Raw genomic sequence first — 19,709 nt, forward strand, 5'->3', positions numbered from 1 at the left:
ATAGCAAATGCCTCCCAAGTGGCCTTGTATGGCTGCCCATGTGGGGTAATAAGTGTAAACTCTTACGTTTGCAAGAGAACCTCTTTTTGCTTTAAACTCTTGTCCGTGCCAAAGTTGACTCCTGCTTATATTGTACATAAAGAATAGGGGATAGAATATATGGAGGATATGATCGATCTTAGTGTATTAACCAAGTGGCACAGTATTTGGATGAAATAAGGCACCAGATTTACAAGGGAAATTAGGGATTGTTTGGGTCTGGATCATTATCTGTGGTTTCAGCATATCAAAAGGTTGCTGCTAGAGATGGGGTGAATTTCAGTTAGTTAGAACCGATTGTATTTTGCAACTAAATAAAAAAGAAATCACACTGTCGTTGGTGGGAGTAATGGAAGCCATTAGAGATCATCAGGAAAAAATGAAATCTGCAGTGGATAGATAATCCATCAGGAGTGCAAAGATACTTCATCCATGTGAAGAATGTCCATGATTGATTCTTGTTGACCAGGCTGCATTTGAAGCAGTTACTTTATTTAGTGGTCTTCCCTAGACTGCAGAAATGGGTTGCTAACCTGTCAAGGTGTCCATTTGATGTAAGGGCAAAGCAGACAACTTCATTTTTTATTGTTCTGTACATTTTATAGTGATATTAGATCTACTACATTGCACCCCCTTTTCTTGCTAGAAGACATCAAATACCACCAGACGGCCTTTTCTTTTTAAAAAAATGTATCAAATATGTATACTTGTTGTGTCATTCTTGACTATATCAAAAAGGCCCTTCGTAGACGCAAGTCAATAATTAATTTAGAGCATTTGAGGTATGAAGACATTTGAGACAATGAGAAGTAAAGAGTTTTATTCCTTTTAACTTTTTTCTGTTATGCTAGCCTATGTTTGTCGCTCACTTTGACATGAAGGCCAATTTTGACCTTTTGCAAGTGAGGTGATAGTTTTACATAATATATCTACCTGTGATTATTGCACTAGAAAATGTAATTTATCTTTAATCTTGCAATTTTAACTTATGTTTTATTGCTCACTTTAACATGGAGGCTGACTGACTATTTACAAGTGAAGTGATAGTTTTATACAATTTATCTATGTGTGATTAATGTATTAGAGAATGTAGTTTGTGAATGTGTTTAAGAAGTGTCTATCTTTGCTGCATTGTACATTTTGTATATATTTTTGTGAGTTTAATGATATTTTATGGATTTGAATGGAAATCTGAATAAAGATACCTTGACTTTGAAAAGGAAAGTCTATCATTTTTATAATCCAAAACACTAAACAAGCTCTCTGCTATGTCCTGAACTCAAAATATCCATGGATGCTCAGGAAAGTTTGCATTTGTCAATAACTTTTTGAATTTGTGAAAGTTTTACAGTTTTTTTTGTTTTTACGTTTTAATTACTAGAACTGGAAGATTATGTTTGTTGTCTCCATTATTGTGGTTTTATCAAACAAATAAATAGAAGAATTGACAGGAGTGGAACACCAGTGAGATGTAAAGCATTCATTAGGTTAGTGAGGGAGCAGAGGTTCAAAATGGTTGATACCTAGATACAGGGTAGATAATTGAGGGGATCAATGCACACAACCGCTGAGAGGTGAGACTAAAGCATATGGCATAACTGAGAGGGAGCACAGAAGTGGGTGAGAGGAGCAGTACTAATTGTACAGTGCAGATGGCAGTGTACACAGTGATTGATAAGGGAGGCTTCAGGCTCTAGTGAAATGAGGGTGAAGTATAAACCCCATAAAGCGAGGGGACAAAGTCCCATGATGGATAAAGGAGTGCCAAATGGATAAGATGTATGATAGATGACACACAGGAGGATGAAAAACAAAAAAGGAATGTGGGACCTATGATGGATGTGGGAAGGCACCAAATTACGCATTGGTTAAGAGGGCGCCAAGGTCCATACTCAAGGAGCGATGAGATCAGAGTACAATAACGAAGAGTGAGTGGAACAATGGACACAATGGATGAAAGACAGCAATGAGGTATAATCCAAGTAATGGATGATGTTAAACATCAGCCTAATGAGAGAGAGAGGAGCAGTGTACTAGAATAATTAAAGGCTGAGGCAGAAGACCCATGGGAGACAGGAGCTAGACACGAGAGAGGTTAGTGAGACGCAAGGTTGTTGAGTGAGTAGAGTGACAAACAAAACAGATGAGTAAGGATAGAAGATAGGCGACCATGATATGTGGAATGAAACACGCACCCGAAGGACGAAAGAGTGGTTGCCGGGTATAATAATGTGAGTTATTATTGTCCCTCAGAATTGTATCCTTTAATAAACTTCAGAATTATGAAAGACTGACTCGCCCTTCTTTGTCCTATTTGACCACAAGCTGTATTTCACACCTGGAAAAGCTGGGGTATTGTTTTGGTGGACAAATTAGGCTCTAAGACTGTGGCCAGAACTGTTCTTAAAACTTTAGACAGAAGGCAAGTTGTACAAGTTTCCATAAATCTACTAAATAAATACTATTACAAGAGTTCCATACAACTAAAGTGAGATATTTCTAAGCAGTGTCATGGACTACCTATCTTTTTGACTTCCTTCTGCAGTAAACTGTAAATTTGAACCATACTTTTCTTGTCTGAATTGGTTAAGAAATGGAACTGCAGAATGAGACAATAAGTCATTTTCTCAGAGCACCATTAAAAGATGTAAGATTCACTTGTAAATGTGTGTTTATTTTTGTGTATTTCTTTTCCATGTAACCATTTGAAGTATAATGCCATAGTTTTGCAAATTACTTTAATATTAGAAGCAATCATGCCACATCCTGTGTTAACACATCCTGTGAAGCACAGAATAATTACAAGGCTAGGGCAGCAGTCAAGAAGACGACTTAAACAATGTATGTAATCTAAAATACTTAAAAGCATGAGTACATCATATGTTCATAGGAAATACCTCTCTTAACATAGTGTAATATGTCTGTGTGTTTGTAAATTCCTTGTATTTTTCTAGGACATCCGAAATCTGCGGTTTGCGCAAAAGCAAGAGGGACGCTCTAGAAGATCGATATTTGATACCCTTACAAAATATGCCTTTCCTCTGTCCAATAATTTGGTAAGCATTCTACTTGCCTAGTTAAATTTTGATATATTTTCTAATAGTGCTTACAGTTCTTGCATTGGGGATGGTGAATTTCTGGATTTAAATATTTTAATGGCAAAGAATTGCAAACAATTCATATTGAAGCCAATTTACAAATGTAAATAGGAACAATTATGTTATTTGCATGCATACACTTTTGCAGGTGCAAATGTGCAGATGCTAGACGATTGACAAAATCATTAGTGGATGTGCTGCTCCTGATTGGCATCCATATATGACCAATAACAGGTTTTCTATAAGAAAATACCCGAATATATGGTCAGTCCACAAGGACAGTATTGTAGTGCTCTAGGGACACTCCGTGATTCAGAGGGGTTGCTTACTTATAACAACCATACTCTTTTTCTGAGCTGATGGAAGAAGAAAGGTAGTGACATTGTGTACAGGCAGGAAGTGTTACCATACACACAAGCTTCTGAAAGGGTTGTCTCTGTGCCCATCAGCTTTTATATATAGCCTCCTGTTCAAGCCGATCAAATCTTCTTGATGCTTTGCAATGTTCTCTGCTACTAAATTTAGTCTATGAGATTGTTTCACAATGCTCTCCTTGCTACCACCCATTTTTTTTCTCTGTCTCCAACTATCCCAAATTTCAGTAACCTGCGGTGTGTCGCCAGATGGTAGGTCTAAATGTCATATCATGCTAATCATCCCTTAGTTTGGAGAGCTGTCAATGTCTAATTAAATACCATAGTTCTTTCTTCCTAAATCAAGTTAATCCTCTTCCTCTACATATAAAGAATTTCGTCTTTGAGAAATTCTGATGGAAGACACACAAGGGTCTAAGTAAAATGTTTATTTAAATTGGTGTGATTCTGCGCAGCCTTTCACCTGATTTTTCAGCTTCTATAGTTTTGTTTCTAGTGGCATCCTCAATGCAGATTGTCCAGTTGACTTGCCCTTATTTGTCTCTTCCCAGGAGCAGAACAGCTCTGTTGCAAGGCATAATTCAATTAAGTCAGCATAACATCTCAACACTGTGCTGTGGAAAAATACTAAAGCTCAGGCCTTTTACTAATGCTAGTACATGAATAATAAAACAATTTTAATAGTCAAACCATATTTAATACATTATCTAAATAATCAATAATATTTCCGAACCATTGGTTTTACTCATCAATATTAATAATTATCCTTTGTCACTACAAGTAGTTATGATTCGTCAAAATATGTTTTCAAAGTTATTTAATATTTAAACATAGAACTTGTGTTGGCGGACACCATGTCAACCACATTCAAACATGTACGTTTTACATTTTTAACATAAGTTTCTCTAATTAAGCTCTTTTAATACGTAATTTCTACGATTTGTTTATTCATATTTTATTCATGTTTGCTCTCTAACAAAGGTGCAGTATTTGCTCTCGCACATACAGCTAGCATCACCATTTACTAGTTCTCTAGGCCCTAAGCCTTGTATATACACTCTCTAAAGAGTTATTGCCTTTCACGGTGGCAGGCATTTAGGCCTGGTTTGTGTGTATTCAGGAAAGCCCTGCTACATTTGTCAGGCCTTGGACATAGCATGGAGCTCCTATTCTGTGACTGAACAGCATGAGTTGCAGAAATGGGAAGAGTAAGCAGCACAGTCTCATAGGCTGATGTATGAAATCATGCGGTTTACTTCCAGTACAACAAAGGTGCTAACATTCACATATAATAAAAGAGACAGTAAGCACTTAGTGATAGTGTGGTAGTAAGATGCAGCGGATGGACGGAAAATAGAATAGAAGTAAGTGGGCAGGGAAGATCAAAGCAAGGAGTGTGGAAAGGAGTACAAAGGAAATAATTGAATGACAGAGGATCAGGGCATAAAGGAGTAGAGTGAAAAGGGAATGAGATAGAATGCAAGGAGAAAGCAACAGTAGAAAAGAGGAAATAAAGGTAGGGAGAAGGAAGGAAAAGGGAAAGCAAGAGAAAAAAAGGAGGAAAAAGGAATTTGGAAGGAGGGAGTGAAAGAAGAAGAAGGTGGTGGTAGAGAAAGAGGTAAATAAGAAGGAAAGGAGATAGAAAGAAGAAGGAGCAAGTAAAAGCCAAAGGAGAGATGGCTAGATATAACAGGAGGCGGAGGAACTGAAGAAGTCCAATCACAAAAGTCGGAGACAGGAGCAGAAGACAGTGTGGAGTTGTGAATATTGACCTTAGGGTATTGCTTAGGACTGTAATAGTGCATTACGTACTGAGGCACTAAAGATACTGGCATGCTATTAACATACTGTGGCATTAGGAATACTGGCCTGTTGTTCGCACATTGCCTCCTGGGTTATTACACATACTGACCTAGGACAGAGTGTCATACATAACGGGGAACTGAAGATACTTACCTGCATTTGTTGCTTTACATTCTGGAGCATTATAGATACTGGCCTGGGGTTAGAACATTACATAATGAAACATCATGTATACTGCCTTGGGGGAGGGGCGTGGCCTGGAAACCATGTAGTAGTATGTCACTCGAAGCATTTACTCATCATCCTGATGCAGAGAGAGCTATTGTCACAGTCCGGTATTCCTGTCATATCAGAGCAATTGTGGGGAGACGTGGTGGGATAAATCAGGCAGAAACATACCAGTACCTCTGTGTGTACTAAAAGCCAGATGTCTGCCAAACTCGCCAGTTAAAGGAGCACCACACTGAGGGATGGGCTTGCACCCACAACATGCATGTGCATTACCTGTAAACAGATGGGATGGCAAGGACAAAGCCATAGCCCCTTAACCATAGCAAGACCACAGAAATTTGGCAAGTGTGGTTGGAGGCCAACGTAGACCTAGAGGCCAGCCCAACCTGAATGGGGCATCTAGGCATGCTTTAGGAAGCAGTGCACAATATACAACAAAATGCTGCAGCTACCAACCATAAACTGGGCCCTCCCACTAGAGATCTCAGCGTGACAGTAGAAGCAAGGGAATGGAGAAGTCAGGAAAGGGAAGTAGCCCTAGTTGAATAATACGGGGGGTAAGATTGCTAGCACCCTTTCCCCTACTCCCCTTGGTCACCGAAGGATCCAGGGAGAGACAGTGGCATGAATACCAGAAAGCATTTATTGTTTATTATTATATGTCAAGGGAGATTGTGAGCTCTTAGAAACTGCCAAGACCTACGTGCATCCAAACCACATGAGCTGCCAACCAGTGAATCTGGCACCATCACAGTAAGCTGAGACACAAGTCCCCACCAGTCAGCACATGATAGAATGCCTTTAATAACAAAACACTGTAGCACTTGTTAACTCTCCAACGGTGCATGAGACTGAGTTATGACCAGGTGCAATTCCAAACAGTAGGGATAAAATTGAGAATCAGAGGATCCTCCACTGGCTCACTAGGGACAATCTAGAGTGAAAGACGTCTTTGCACTAGAAAACAGATATGGAGAGGTCTATCTCGACCTGTTCCACATCTTTTCTAATAGCATTAGTGGACGCACAACATGGAGTCGAACTGGACGCTCTTTCAATGGCCATAACTTCCACTGAGAGGCTTGGAACATAAAATAGATACTGTGGTGATTGACCCTTGGCCTCCTTAATGATGCCCACAGGAAAATGGTTTAATATATTAGTGAAACAGAAACCACACTGTCTGCCCTAAAGCTGGAGCTCCAGAAATACATGGGGGGTCAGAGTGTGTGTGTGTGTGTGTGTGGTGGGTGGGGGGGGGCACAAAACGGCACACACTTTTAAGAAACCTAGGAGGTATGCAACTGGGCAAAGAAGTATTCAACAGTAGACAAACATTTTGAAGAGAACACATTCCAAGTACGTCACCCAAACATCCGGACCATGTGATCACACCCTAAATGGCATATGCATCTTCAAGTAGAATTACAAAGCGAGAGAGCAGTACCTGTGCGTGCAAGTCTTCAGGATGACTCAACAGCAGTACACTCCATGGAAATGACAGGAGAAAGAATTCTGATTCAGAACATATATTCTTTAAAAATTCTTAGCTTAACTTCTACTTATTTAATGTTTGTTGTTTTGGTCTTATTTTACTCAGATAAGTATTATCTTTTTGTCTAAACTGGTGAGGGGAATTTTTGTGGTGTTTTCATTGACTTTCTGTGGCACAAATACTTTAGGCATTGCCTCTAAGCCTGGCTGCTCTGAGCCAAGCTACCAGAGTGAGAGCACAGGTTACTTAATGGTGTGGACCCGACTTACCCTGACTAGGATTGTGGTTCCTCCTTGGACAGGGTGCATACCTCTGCCAACTGGAGACCCAATTTCTAACACCTGGCTATGATACATTATACACTGGTGCTGTTGTGGACTTGGGTGATGCTTTACATGCTGGGAACATGGAAGCTGTGCAGCCAACGTGCTTTACGTCAAGAGTGATTTTGGAAACTGGTTTCACTTTAATTTGTTACACGAGGGGTGATGTGGAACTGGCATTTTCAACTTTGATATCAGAATATTTTATTAATTTTCCTTCATAATGCTGTATGGCCAATATATTTTGATATATTCTGCTGTAAAATACTTTGCCTAAGCGGTTTGTTTCCAGTAGTGGCTTCAGGGGGTCACAGACCCTTCAAAGCCCTGCTGTCAAACTTTGGGTCTTTGGCTACGTTCAGTGAATCGATGTAATTTGGAGATTGTATTAAGCAAAATTTCAGGGCTGTTTTGTGTCATTTGTCGTGTCTTCTCTCTTGAAGAAAGACAAAAGACCCCGGTTATGGGGGACTGGACAGAATTTCACCGGGGGGGCGGTTTGCAGTCTCCCCAGAGGCGTGCAGGTGAACAGGCTTGCACCCAGGACAAGAAGCAAACCTCCACCAGTGCCTGTCTCCCCCTAGTAGGGGATTGGGGCAGTAGCATCATTACTCGGGTTCAGAGGTCGCCCCTTTCACTAGAGAGATAGCCTTTCTGTCGCAAATTGTAGTAGAAACGCGTAGCTCCTCTAGTGTGCTCGCAGATTACCCAGAAACATTGTGCAGGGCAGCGCAGCACAGCTCTCCCGAGCAAAGCCTGGACTGTCCTCCCAGCTCTCCCCATCCCGGCAGATGCTGCCCCTTCACTCAAAACTGAAGAATCGTGTTTCACATAATCAGTCACTTGAGTTTTCTAGTGATTGCTCTTTTTAACTCGATACGTAACTGCACATATTATTTCTACAGGAAGTAAATGAGTTACAGGATATGAAAGAGACGTTGATTTAAAAAGAAAACGGCCTAAACCATACGTCACGTTTCCATCAAAACACCAAGCCAGGTGTGGCTCTTCTCGTTTCTCAGCTAAATTGTGTTCCACTTTTTTTCGCGAAAATTGTCACTTAGAAATGTAAGGGACAAAGCAGCCTTTGAGGACAGTATAACTTCTTAAGATTTCCTTTGTCAGGAAGCCAATCACTTAATAAAGTAACCCACACTGTTCTCGAATGCTACTTCTCTCTGTTATTCCCTTGTGTCACTTGTGCATGTTTACATTGGATTGTCAAAATAAACTCCTAATACAATGTTTACTGTTTGCTCTGCAGCCTTTCTTTGCATTTGAATACAAAGAGGTTTTTCAGGACAATGGCTGGAAAGTATATGATCCCATTTCGGAATACAGGAGACAGGTAGGTGTGCCTGTTGATGTACTCTTTTTATCTTCCTCCATTTATGCCTTGGTTCTGACCTTTGTTCTAATTCCATTTGAGTGAAAACTCTCAGGCCTGCAGCCTTTCCTCATCTTCAAATTGCTTACATTCCTTTGTTGCCTTAACTGAATTTATACTCCATCTTACAAACTGGAAACTCAAAGAAATGTGTAATGCAGTTGGCTTTCATTCAGTGTATTATATCACTTTTGGTATAGGGCTGTGCATACGCCTTGAGAGGCTTGAAATCTTTTCCCATCTGGCTGCCCTGTCAGGGGTGATACTCATTCAACGTGTTATAGATTACACCGGACATAAATAGTTCCACTTTTAAATCGAAATACTTTGGGCCTGATTTATGGTTTTGCACACGTTACTGTGTCGTCACGGTGGTGCAGGACATTTCTGCTGCCATCTTGACAGACCAAAGTTTCTTGGCCGTAACGTAAAGGAAAAAAGATATTACACCGTCCACCCTAAATAGTGCAGGTGGCGTAGCGGCCTTCTTGTAATGGTCGCTTCTCTGCTGGGCTGTTAGGGGAAGCTGGCCATCAGCGGGGTCTGTGCCTATGGCAAACTTGAGGTCTGTCTCCTAGTGAGGCGCATTGACCTATGGCTTGTCCCTGTACAACAGGCTATGTACCAGGCCTCAGTCTTTCATTGATATGTTTATATTGATATGCTGTTTATATATTGCCCCCGCTGAAGCTTTGTTCTGCTGTCCAGTTGAACCGATGATGGTTGCAAGTCGGGCTCACCAGCACTCATTTCTAGGGACCAGGAAAAGAAGGAAGAATAAGATGGAAAAACAGGGCAAAGGTAGACAGCAGGGATGAAAAAAACCTGCAGGGGCGAAGTATAGGGGGGGGAGGTGAATGAATGTGGTGGAAGGAAAATGCGTGAAGTGAGACCTAATAGACAGACACCCCTGGTGTTCGACAACCCCAGCAATCGCAGGGCTGGCTTCTTAGAACACATTTGGCCCCCAGCACCCACTCTTCTATAGTCTAAGCACTCTTTTACAATGTAAGCACTGACATTACCCCTCCCCCCCCAAGACTTGTGTTCTGTGGCTCGCAGCACTATATTACTTCTGTGGAAAGCATCTGACACCTGGCTTGCTATAAAACTGGGAACTTATTTATCGCGTTGTTATGGTGATTTTGTGTTTGCTTGTTGCAATAGAAGGCGCCCCAGAGTAGGTTTACTCTACAAAAAACTGGATAGGTAAATTAACCAAAGTCATGATTTGTTTCTGATATATTTTTTCTTCATCTTAAAAACGACTAAATATAGATATATAAAGGTTTTGTTGCTGTAGTTTGCAGAAATAATCATAATCTTAGAAACAACACGTTGTTGTGTTTTGTCATTTTAGACAGGAAAACATTAAACATAAAACCCAAATTGCCAAAACAGCTACAACTATAGACCGGTTTGTCTGGATTTATTCAATAAAAAGTAGATTTGCTAATAGAAGAGCAAAAGATCGGACAGTTATAATAGAATTCGAACCATTTTTTCTCTTAGATATTCTTCTGTAACCAGAATTCAGGTAACCATAGCCCATGGGTGTAGCCAGACACCGGGTTTCGATTATGATTTTTCTTTGTAATGTAGTAATACTGGGCAAACATGGAGTTCAAAACCCGGTTTTACCTGTACACCAGCATTCCTCCATGTTTGCAGTAGTCTCTGTTTTCAGCGATAATATTGCATTATATGTAACTCAGTGCGGAAATACAGATGCCAACTAGTGTGTATGCTGTTAGTAACTTACTGACAAACACTAGGTTTATCACAACTGTGTGTATTAAAAATCACTGCTTATGAGGATGAACATGAAGTTTCCTTTAGAACTTTTTAAGGTACGTGTATCATGTCTGCAAAGGCACCAAGAATCACACTGAGTGAAATTAGAGGTTTTTCTAAGTCGATCCTTATTGCCTACTGTTAGGTGTGGCCTGGAGTCAGCTTTAGCAAATCCATATAGCATTATGTAATAACACAACAATAAAAAAAAAAAAAATACATATATGTACATACAAACTTAGCGGGTCTTTAAGTCACCCCTCTTCATCACAACTGTTGTTCAGATTTTGCTTGCATCCCAACAACGTATAGTATGCGGCAATGGTCCTACCAGTTTCAGCCATTGGCTGTCTACACCTGTGAGTGATGCTATTTTAAATGATCACATATGCACATCCTCCTAAAAAGAAGTACACGTAAGTGCCAGGGCTGGTGTGCTAATGAGCATTATTTTTTTTCTTTCCATTCTATAGTATTTTATTAGTTTTCGGTCCTCCATGTGTGTTTAGTCTGTCTTGTTTCAGTAATTCAAAGCCAATGGTAACTTTGCTTTGCACAGAAAACTCCAGTTTCAAGTTTGGATTAGGTTTGAAAATGTATTTAATAAAAAGTTGTCAATACACATAAAAATTAAGCAAAGGGAACCCCATCAAAGAAGTCGAGCTGCCCAAGGCGAGGTAAAGTAAGCATGCATTTATACCCTAGTGCTGAACTTGCTAGAAGGAGTCATCTGCATGTTTAATCGGTTTCTATAAAACAACCTGGTAGTGCAGGGGTGAATTCATGAGAATAGTAACAGTTAGCCTTTGGAAGTATCGACGTATATACACCTTTTGAAAAAAAACATAACTTCTCAGGAGCCAAGGGCGCTTCATGTCTTGACTCAGAAACGGGAACTTCACCGGTTACAATAATTCAAGTGGTTGCAAAACAAAATTCCATTAATCTACCAATCTAAAAAGGGTTTTCTACCTGTGCTTTGTACATGTTTTAGGTTAATTTGCCTTCTGGGAAGCGCCTACAGAGTCCTATTATGATTGTATAATTTTTTGAAAAATTGTATTTACATTTTATTTGGAAGCCTAAGGGGCGGGTAACATTTTATTTTATTTACCTTTCTTTTACAAGCATATGGCGGCCAGGTTTAGGCGCCAACATGTTTTCTTTTTTTACTTTATTTTTGTAGCATATGTTTACAATAAAAATTAAAAAAAATCTCAAGAGCTTGCCGATGACAGACCTGCTGTGTTTGTAAGTGCCTAGTATTTTACTGTAAACGCTTACGAATTTCTGAAGGCTGTTTGATGTCAGACACCCAGCGAATCTCGGAACAGTTTTTGCCCCTGAAGCCCGTCCAATTAACTAGCAGCAAGTTGGCTTCCACTGCTGTGCCTAATAAGACCCTGTTTCCTACTCTATGGCGTGCATCATTATGCAAAACATGACCTGGTGGTTTGATTCACCTTACATTCAAGTGTGTGTTGTTAACATTAGCTGTACTCTCCCTGTATTCATAGGGATAATGGATTTCCTTTAAAAAAAAAAAAAAACTTGCTAGTTAATTTTCTAGCTAACCAATTTGCAAGGTGACAAGAATGCATGCACCTGACTTGATTTCTTTTCACCATGGTCTTAAAGTTATACCTGTTTGGCCTAAACAAGACAATTGAGAGTGGATGACACTGTCGTTCTGGAACAGACTGCCGTAGGGCTTCAGAGCCATATAACAGCCATCACTGTTAAGATAGACTGCATCCAGATGAAAGAGAGTTTCTCCAGATGAAAGCCTTCGGGTACAACTGGCCCAAGGTTTTGAATGATATATGGATCTGATTACCCAATACATGTACATTGAAATGATCTTTTCTCTCAGTCTCCTGGGTAAAACACAACATGTGTTGAGGCAGTCAGTGAAAGATCCGGAATTCCAACCAGGAATACGATGACCACAATATTCATCTGACATATGTAGAGCACAAGACCAAAAGAAGGCAGCATGGTTATCAGACACCCCTTTTGAGTTCCAGATTCAAGCAAACATTGATATATTTGAAACACTGCATGCACTCTGCTTGCATGCATACTTGAACTGACTAATGACATAATGACATGAGCGCTTCTTCATACCCTGCCAAGGGCCATTCTGTCTGTCATTCTGTGCTAGGCTTTTGAGAAACTTACAGTCTACGCCTAGAATAAAAGCATGAAATGCCTATGGGAATGAGACCTTGCATAAGTCAACAGAGGAAATCCCCCCTACTCGTATTCCTTAATGTAGCAGAACACTTCTAATCATGTGGAATGACCTGAGGTCTAGCAGTAGGGCTTTTACATTCTGTGTAGCTGTACATTATGCTCTCATCTGTTATTACTGTGAGTTCTGTCTCTTGGAACTTCAAGCACACCTTACACACCAGAACTTTTCGTAGGTCCCAGCAACTCACCTACCTCTAAGAAAAAAATAGACATTGTTAGCAAGCATCAGACTGCACACATGGATGAACTCACCACAGGCAAAGCCCAGGCCCTGGTGGACTCATCAGTCTCACCTACTGCGTACGCATAGAGAGTACAAGTTGTGCTGCGTTCTCTAAAGCAACAACTGCAGTCCTTGTCAGGGTGAACCACAAAAATGAATAAATTACCTGTGCTTAACCCTCTGGTAGGTTGGCACAGAAGCAGTCAGTCTTAATTTAGTGGCACTCTGTTAAGTATTTCTGCAGTACACAAACAGTAATAAAATGGAAACACAACACAAAGGACATCCCACACCAATGTAGAACACAGGATGAAAAATAATAAATAAAATGAGACCAAAATGACAAAAATCTAATCAGTAGAACCGGATATATGGAGTTTTTAAGGTTTAAGTAAAAAATAGGAGCACACATTTTTTGTGGGTATCTGGTCGCTCTAGACCACTACAAAGTTCAGACTGACCATGATGGAGCGTGGGCTGGATACAGGGACCAGGTTAGTTCAACGGAAATAATTACCTTCTCGAAGTCCGGTGCACAGAATTCAAAACTTCAGGATTTCATTGGAGGAACTCAACTGATGTGGCCAAGGGTCCAGGACCTGGGGAGGCACCTCTTGGGGAGTCAGGACCTCACTCCAGCAGAGGCCAGGTCAAGGCAGAGCCAGTTGCAGCAGGTCAGCTGGGCAGTTGCATGGAGGCCTCTGTAGCTTATTGTGTTCCTGTAGCTCAGAACAGGAGGTCTGGCAACTGACCTTTGAGATCACTGTTAGTCCGGGTTTCAAGGAGATAGTCCTCTCTCCTTCAAGCAGCAAGGTAGGCCTGAAGTAGCAGGGCAGTGCTCTGAAGTACAAAGCATGCTTTAAGCAGCAGGGCAGTCATCTAAAGGAGGCAGGCCTCAAGAAGGGCAGTCTTCTGAGAAACAAGACAGGCCTCAAGCAGCAGGACAGTCTTCTGAGAAACAAGATAAGCCCCCCACCCCCAGGAGGGCAGCCCTCTGAAAAACAAGGAAGTGCTCTAGAGGTCAGTTCTCTGGAGTATGGGGCAATCCTTCTGTAGTCTTCTGCGGGACCAAGAGTGTACTAAAGAGTGGATCTAACTATCTACTATTTAGACTTGGTTGCATCTTTGAAGTGTAAGAAACTTCTGGAGTTTTCCCCTACAGTTGGTTCTGAAATTTCCCTCCTCCCTGCCCAGATCCCAAGTTGGCTTGGGTAGCAAAGGTCTGGTGTTGAGTTCTTTGTGAGTGTGCTGAAGGCAGCCCTTTGAAATGTAAGTGGGGCAAGGAACAGCTCCACCCCTCCTATTCTGGCAGGTTGGCCCTCTCCCTAGCTACACCCAGGTCCTATTGTTCAATGTCTGAGCCCAGTATTCATTCCTGTTGGGGGAGCAATTAACAGCCCAGGCAGCTGGAAACTTCAAGAAAGGCTTCAGAAAGTTCAGGGCAGAAAAATGGCAACTTTTTAAAAGTGCCATTTTTAAAATAGTAATGTAAAATCTGACATTACCATTAGAGGTGATTTTAAATCACAATTCATTTGAGTCCATACAGGGCATTTCTACCTGCTTCCATTCAAAGGTTAGCACCTATTAAATGTAATGAGGTACCCCAATGTTATTCTATGGAAGAGGTAGATCTTAAGGTAGAGGAAAACAAATTTACAAGTTTTTCACTACCAGGATATGTAAAATTTAAAACACATGTCCTGCTTTTTAAATACAACGCATCCTGCCCTTTGGGCTACTTAGGGACTACTTTTGGGGTGGCTTAAATGTATTAAAAAGGAAGGTTTAGACCTAGCAAAAGGTTTACTTTGCCAGGTCCCGTTGGTAGTTTAAAACTGCACACAGGCTGCAGTGGCAGGCCTGAGAAATGTTTTAAAGTGCTATTGAAGTGGGTGGCACACTAAGTCCTGCAGGCCCGCTAGTAGCATTTAATTACAGGCCCTGGGTGCATGTAGTACCACTGTACTAGGGACTTATACGTAAATAATGTGTGCCAATTGGGTATTAGTCAATTTTACCATGTTTTAGGGAGTGAGCACAAGCACTTTAGCAGTGGTCAGCAGTCCTAGACGCGAACACAAAATGGGTTCAGAAAACAAGAGGGTTAAAGGCAAAAACGTTTGGGGTAATCCTGCAGAGAGGGCCAAGTCCTTCACACCTCCCACATAGGGATACTGCCCAAATTCTGTTACTGAGTTTCAAAATCAGTTCCAAGCCAAATATTCTCAAAAATCAAACCAACCATGCCCATAAATAAACCCTAAAATGTGTTTTGTGACCATAATGTTAAAGCAGGTCAAATTAATGGCTGGCAGCTTTTGAGAGCTATACCCAGCAATGTGATGTTGAATGAATAAGAACATTTATTTGAAGCGCACGCAGGCTTCACAGTTCTCTTGGTGCCAATCATCTATATGGTGCAGAAAGGTTAGGTTCTTACTGTATTTTTTTACTCTGGGAAAAGTGGCTTTTTCTCTGACACAGAGCAGTAGGTGATGACTCAGGAAGGACCCTCCAAACAAGAATGATGTATCACCCTTAGATTTGCAGTTGTATGTGGGTACAGTTAGCAGTAGTAGTTGCTGTCGGCTCCTAATATTTGTAATGTGAGAAGCGGCAGCCAATGTGTAGTGAATGATTATACATCCAAAAAGCTGTTTCAAAGTAAATACAGTCTTTGACTGGGCCAGGGTGTCAGCGAAGCAAGTGTCTGGCCTTTGGAGACATGGTCTCTGTACCCAGCCCTAGTGTGACTAACCGCAGTCTTTAGAACCCTTTGGGACCTGGGAAGGCCAAATTACAGACCATGACTATAATATATCTGGAATTCGATAGTGACTCTTAGTACTAGAGCTCGGTGTTTGTCAGATGGCAGGGAGAGAACTAGTCTTATGCAGTCAGATGGAACATCAGCTACCAACTGCCTGATATGTGTGTTGAGAGTTGTAGCCTGATCAATAAACTTAAGTGCTGAGTGGGGTGGCAAGGGTTCACAATTGACCCGAAAATGGTGATGACAGGGGATGTTTTCACTTCACTGGTTTAGTGTCTTGAAATAACAAACGCAGTTTTGGAACTATTTAACACTTACTAACACTTAAAAGATTATACCTCATGAGGAAAGTGCAAATGTATAGAAATATTTTTTTTTTTAAACCAAATGATGCTGCAATTAAGCTTTACAGTAGCCTTTAACCTTAAAAAAGTGAAATTAACTGATAAAAGTTAAGAGGAAGTTAAACTTGACTTAGGTGTCATATTGTCTAAAACTTAAAATCTGAAAAGATCAGACGTTCGCAGTAGTTCCTTAACCTAATGTCTCATATTACCAAGGTAAAAACCCTAGCTCTTATCCTGCCATATGCTTTTACAATGAACATGTTTTTACATTACAATACCACATAACACAAAATCAGGAATTAAATCTATAATAATGATCCATAGTTCGAATCCACATTGTCAAAGGCAAACGTGCATTACACCACAATATAACACCAACGCTGCTAACAGATATTGGCACATACGTAGTGTTACGGAATACGATAACAATTCACGACCAAAACAAACCAGACATCCAATCACGTTCTCAGTGTTAGACGTTTACACAAAATGCCAATACCTTCTCACACACAGAAGCAATCCCTCAGTTTCCATTTCAATACAATTTATAACCGGATCAGCAAGTGCACCAGTTATCTCTTCAAAGTCAGATGTTTTTACCAAATAGCAAAATAGTCACAGGCCAAGAAACAAGTTAATTAGTGAAACTATTTTCCTTTTATAGCATAGCAACAAACCAGTCATTTCCTCAATTACACGTTCTCAAAAATAACAACTCCGTCCCACTTTAGGAAAGAAATAGAAAATTACAATTTCTTAAGCTTCACTTCTGCTACCGTCCTGCACAAGGATACAGCATAAGTAATCTCTCATTCACTTCTCATTTCTGCCTTTCGCAAATGATAGCAGGAGAATGAGTTAAGATTAAGTTAGTATAGCAGCTGTGGATGATCAGGTAAGTTGATTTTCTGTCATTTGGCTTTTGTGTTGTAAACACAATTGACACCCCGTCAACCTTCACTTCACTTTCACTTTTGTTTTTTAAGTATATATCCTCAATTAAATATATCTACTGATGAAACTTTGTTAAGAGAAAGATATGGTTCTTTACTTAGAAGAGAAATAAACTCAATAAGATAAATAACTACAGTAATTAAAATGCCTTCAATTTATAATGGTATTGTATTACCTTTAGAAAAGCAAGCTGCTGCTGTGCACAACTATGCTCCTTGGGTCGTAGGCCCAAGGCACAATGTTCAGCTGTGCCATACTGCCTGCCCTGCTCAGCCATTTTCTATACCCAGTAGGCTATGAGTGCCGATTGTGGCCTCCCATCATGCCCTGTGCCTTACTGTAGTGGTCCCACAACCTGCACATGGGATTTCTCCATTGGCAGCAGTGGGGTCTAGATGCAAGCTGGGCTTGATGTAATCAAGCCACCACCCCATTTGCCCAATTCCTGCTGCACCTCCAGCCCTGGACTCAGTACCTGCCCTCATTACACACTCTCTACAAAGCCATTGTCCCCTATAATTCATTGCAGTTTGAGCCATACATTTTAAAACGTTTTCCAGCTTAAATTTTGAGATATATAAAGATCAATGCATCTAAGACTACTGAATAACAGTTTTGTCAAGCAGAGTTCTCCAACTACTTTACAAACTCTCATCAAATCTATAAGTAAAGAAACTAAACTGGACATGGCAGGTGACTATTAAATTACTTGCAAAGTCTTCAAGCATTAGCATTAGCACATAAAAAAGTAGTTTTGTCTAGAGGGAGAGTGCAACTTTACCACAGTCAAAGTAATTATCGCCTCCTAAAGTTCATTCCAGATTTTGTGAAGGTTGTTAAAGGAGACTAATGTTACAGGGGAAATCCATTTATATTGACAACAGTATAATGCATGCAGTGTGGCTGGCCACACCATATAGCCAGTGCCTACTTGGTTCAGTTGAAAGCCATGCCCAGCAGATATTGGGATGGGAAAGCCTGGCTGCAGATAATAGCTTAAGGTGACATTCATTGCCTACTCCCCAATGAACACAGCCAAAGGCTGTCTTCACTGGGCTCTGTGGTAGGGGCACTAGGTGCTATGTGTGGCCAAAGGCCATTCTTTGAGCTCGCCAGAAGGTGTATCCTGTAGGCTGTTTGGCCCCACTCTGCACCCAGTGCCCTGTTGTTTCTGGAGGGAAGGTGACTGGCTAGTAAGTGAGCCCTTTTTGAAAGGGGCTCGGGGGTATGGTTAGTTTCTCAGGATCAAAATAATAAGTGTTTTAAACAAATAAAACTTAGCCTAAAAAATTAAGTTGAAGGAACATTTAGGGTATGATGGCCACATCTTCAAAGATGTAAGTATGTGTCTGTTTGTGTTGAACATTTACCAGTCATGTCCTAACGTACCCATTTGGTTTAATACAACAATGTTTTCTGATTTGGTTTTCACTTTCATTTCAATGCAGGGTGTTCCCAACGATAGCTGGAGAATTACAAGAGCAAATGAGCATTATGAATTATGTGACACCTATCCTGCCATTTTGGTTGTACCTGCGAATGTTTCAGATGATGAGTTAAAGAAAGTGGCATCCTTCAGGTCAAGGGATAGATTACCAGTAAGTATGGAGCAGAACCAAACATTAACAGACTAGATTCTGGCCAACCAAGAAAAACCTGCCCATAAAAATCCTCTATTAGTAGAAGCACAACAAAGCACTTTTTTGAGTGGATGACAAACTCAAAAGTGAAGACCACTTACATTAATGGACAAATATAACTGCCCACAAACTAGAATCCTGCAGCTAATGAGGCAATTGTAAAAACGTTTTTTTAGATTAACACAGTCAGGGATTTTGGTATCTTTTAAATCTAGAACTTTAACTACAAAGAGGTCAGTCAAACAAGCTGTTAAAATACACCAGGCAAGACATAGAGAAGGTAAATGTTTAATAGGTATGCTTTATTTCAGAAACCATTTGGTAGGTTGCCACACTCTATAGTCAGAAAAGATGAACAATTGTCATTGATAGATCATTCTCACATCCTCACAGATTTAGCATTAAATGGGGATTGTCATACAGGAACAGTGTTTCTGCAGAATATTCATCTTTAATGTTAAGTTTCCATATTTAAAGGTTCACAATTATCACCAGTTTTTGTTGTTAGTAAAAGACCTGGATTTACACTGAAGCAAACTTCATTTGTTTGATGCTTGTATATTACTTAACTCTGATTAGAAAAATGTATGCATGTTTTGGTATTTTCAAAGGGCAAACTTGGCTGGTCTCCTACCAAGCCTCCAGAGGCCACGGGGACTACATCCCCCAGACAGATTTCATTAATAAAGGAGAGGGCTCTACATGTCCCCCCTCCCCTAGCAATTAAAGGCCCTGTGGAGCCCACCCAGGGCCGAAATGTTTTGAGGAGTAGAGGCAGGGGCAGAGCGGCCCCCCTCCTCGAGCTTTCAAAAGTCCCACCGCCAGGCTAGCGCACATGCTGCGTCTGTGGAAGCTCTCCCCAAGACACAGCAGTTTCCCAGCTTACACCGGCAGGGAAACTTGTGTTTGCTCCTGCTTGGCAGGTGCATTTCTGAATCTCCAGCCATGCTGGAGCACACACTAAGGGGG

The 19,709-nt window shown here is 40.7% G+C and overlaps 1 protein-coding gene across 3 annotated transcripts in view; it reads left to right on the forward strand.

The window, feature by feature from the left end:
• Window positions 1-19,709, forward strand: part of MTMR2 (myotubularin related protein 2) — a 345,983-nt gene that overhangs the window by 102,451 nt on the left and 223,823 nt on the right. For all 3 annotated transcript variants that reach the window (XM_069202398.1, XM_069202399.1, XM_069202400.1), the window contains exons 5-7: window positions 2,994-3,095; window positions 8,628-8,711; window positions 18,549-18,698. In XM_069202398.1, the coding sequence (XP_069058499.1) occupies window positions 2,994-3,095; window positions 8,628-8,711; window positions 18,549-18,698 (336 nt within the window). The remainder of the gene's footprint in view (window positions 1-2,993; window positions 3,096-8,627; window positions 8,712-18,548; window positions 18,699-19,709) is intronic.

Source organism: Pleurodeles waltl, chromosome 8 (assembly GCF_031143425.1).
Source record: "Pleurodeles waltl isolate 20211129_DDA chromosome 8, aPleWal1.hap1.20221129, whole genome shotgun sequence".
Classification (NCBI taxonomy): Eukaryota; Metazoa; Chordata; class Amphibia; order Caudata; family Salamandridae; genus Pleurodeles; species Pleurodeles waltl.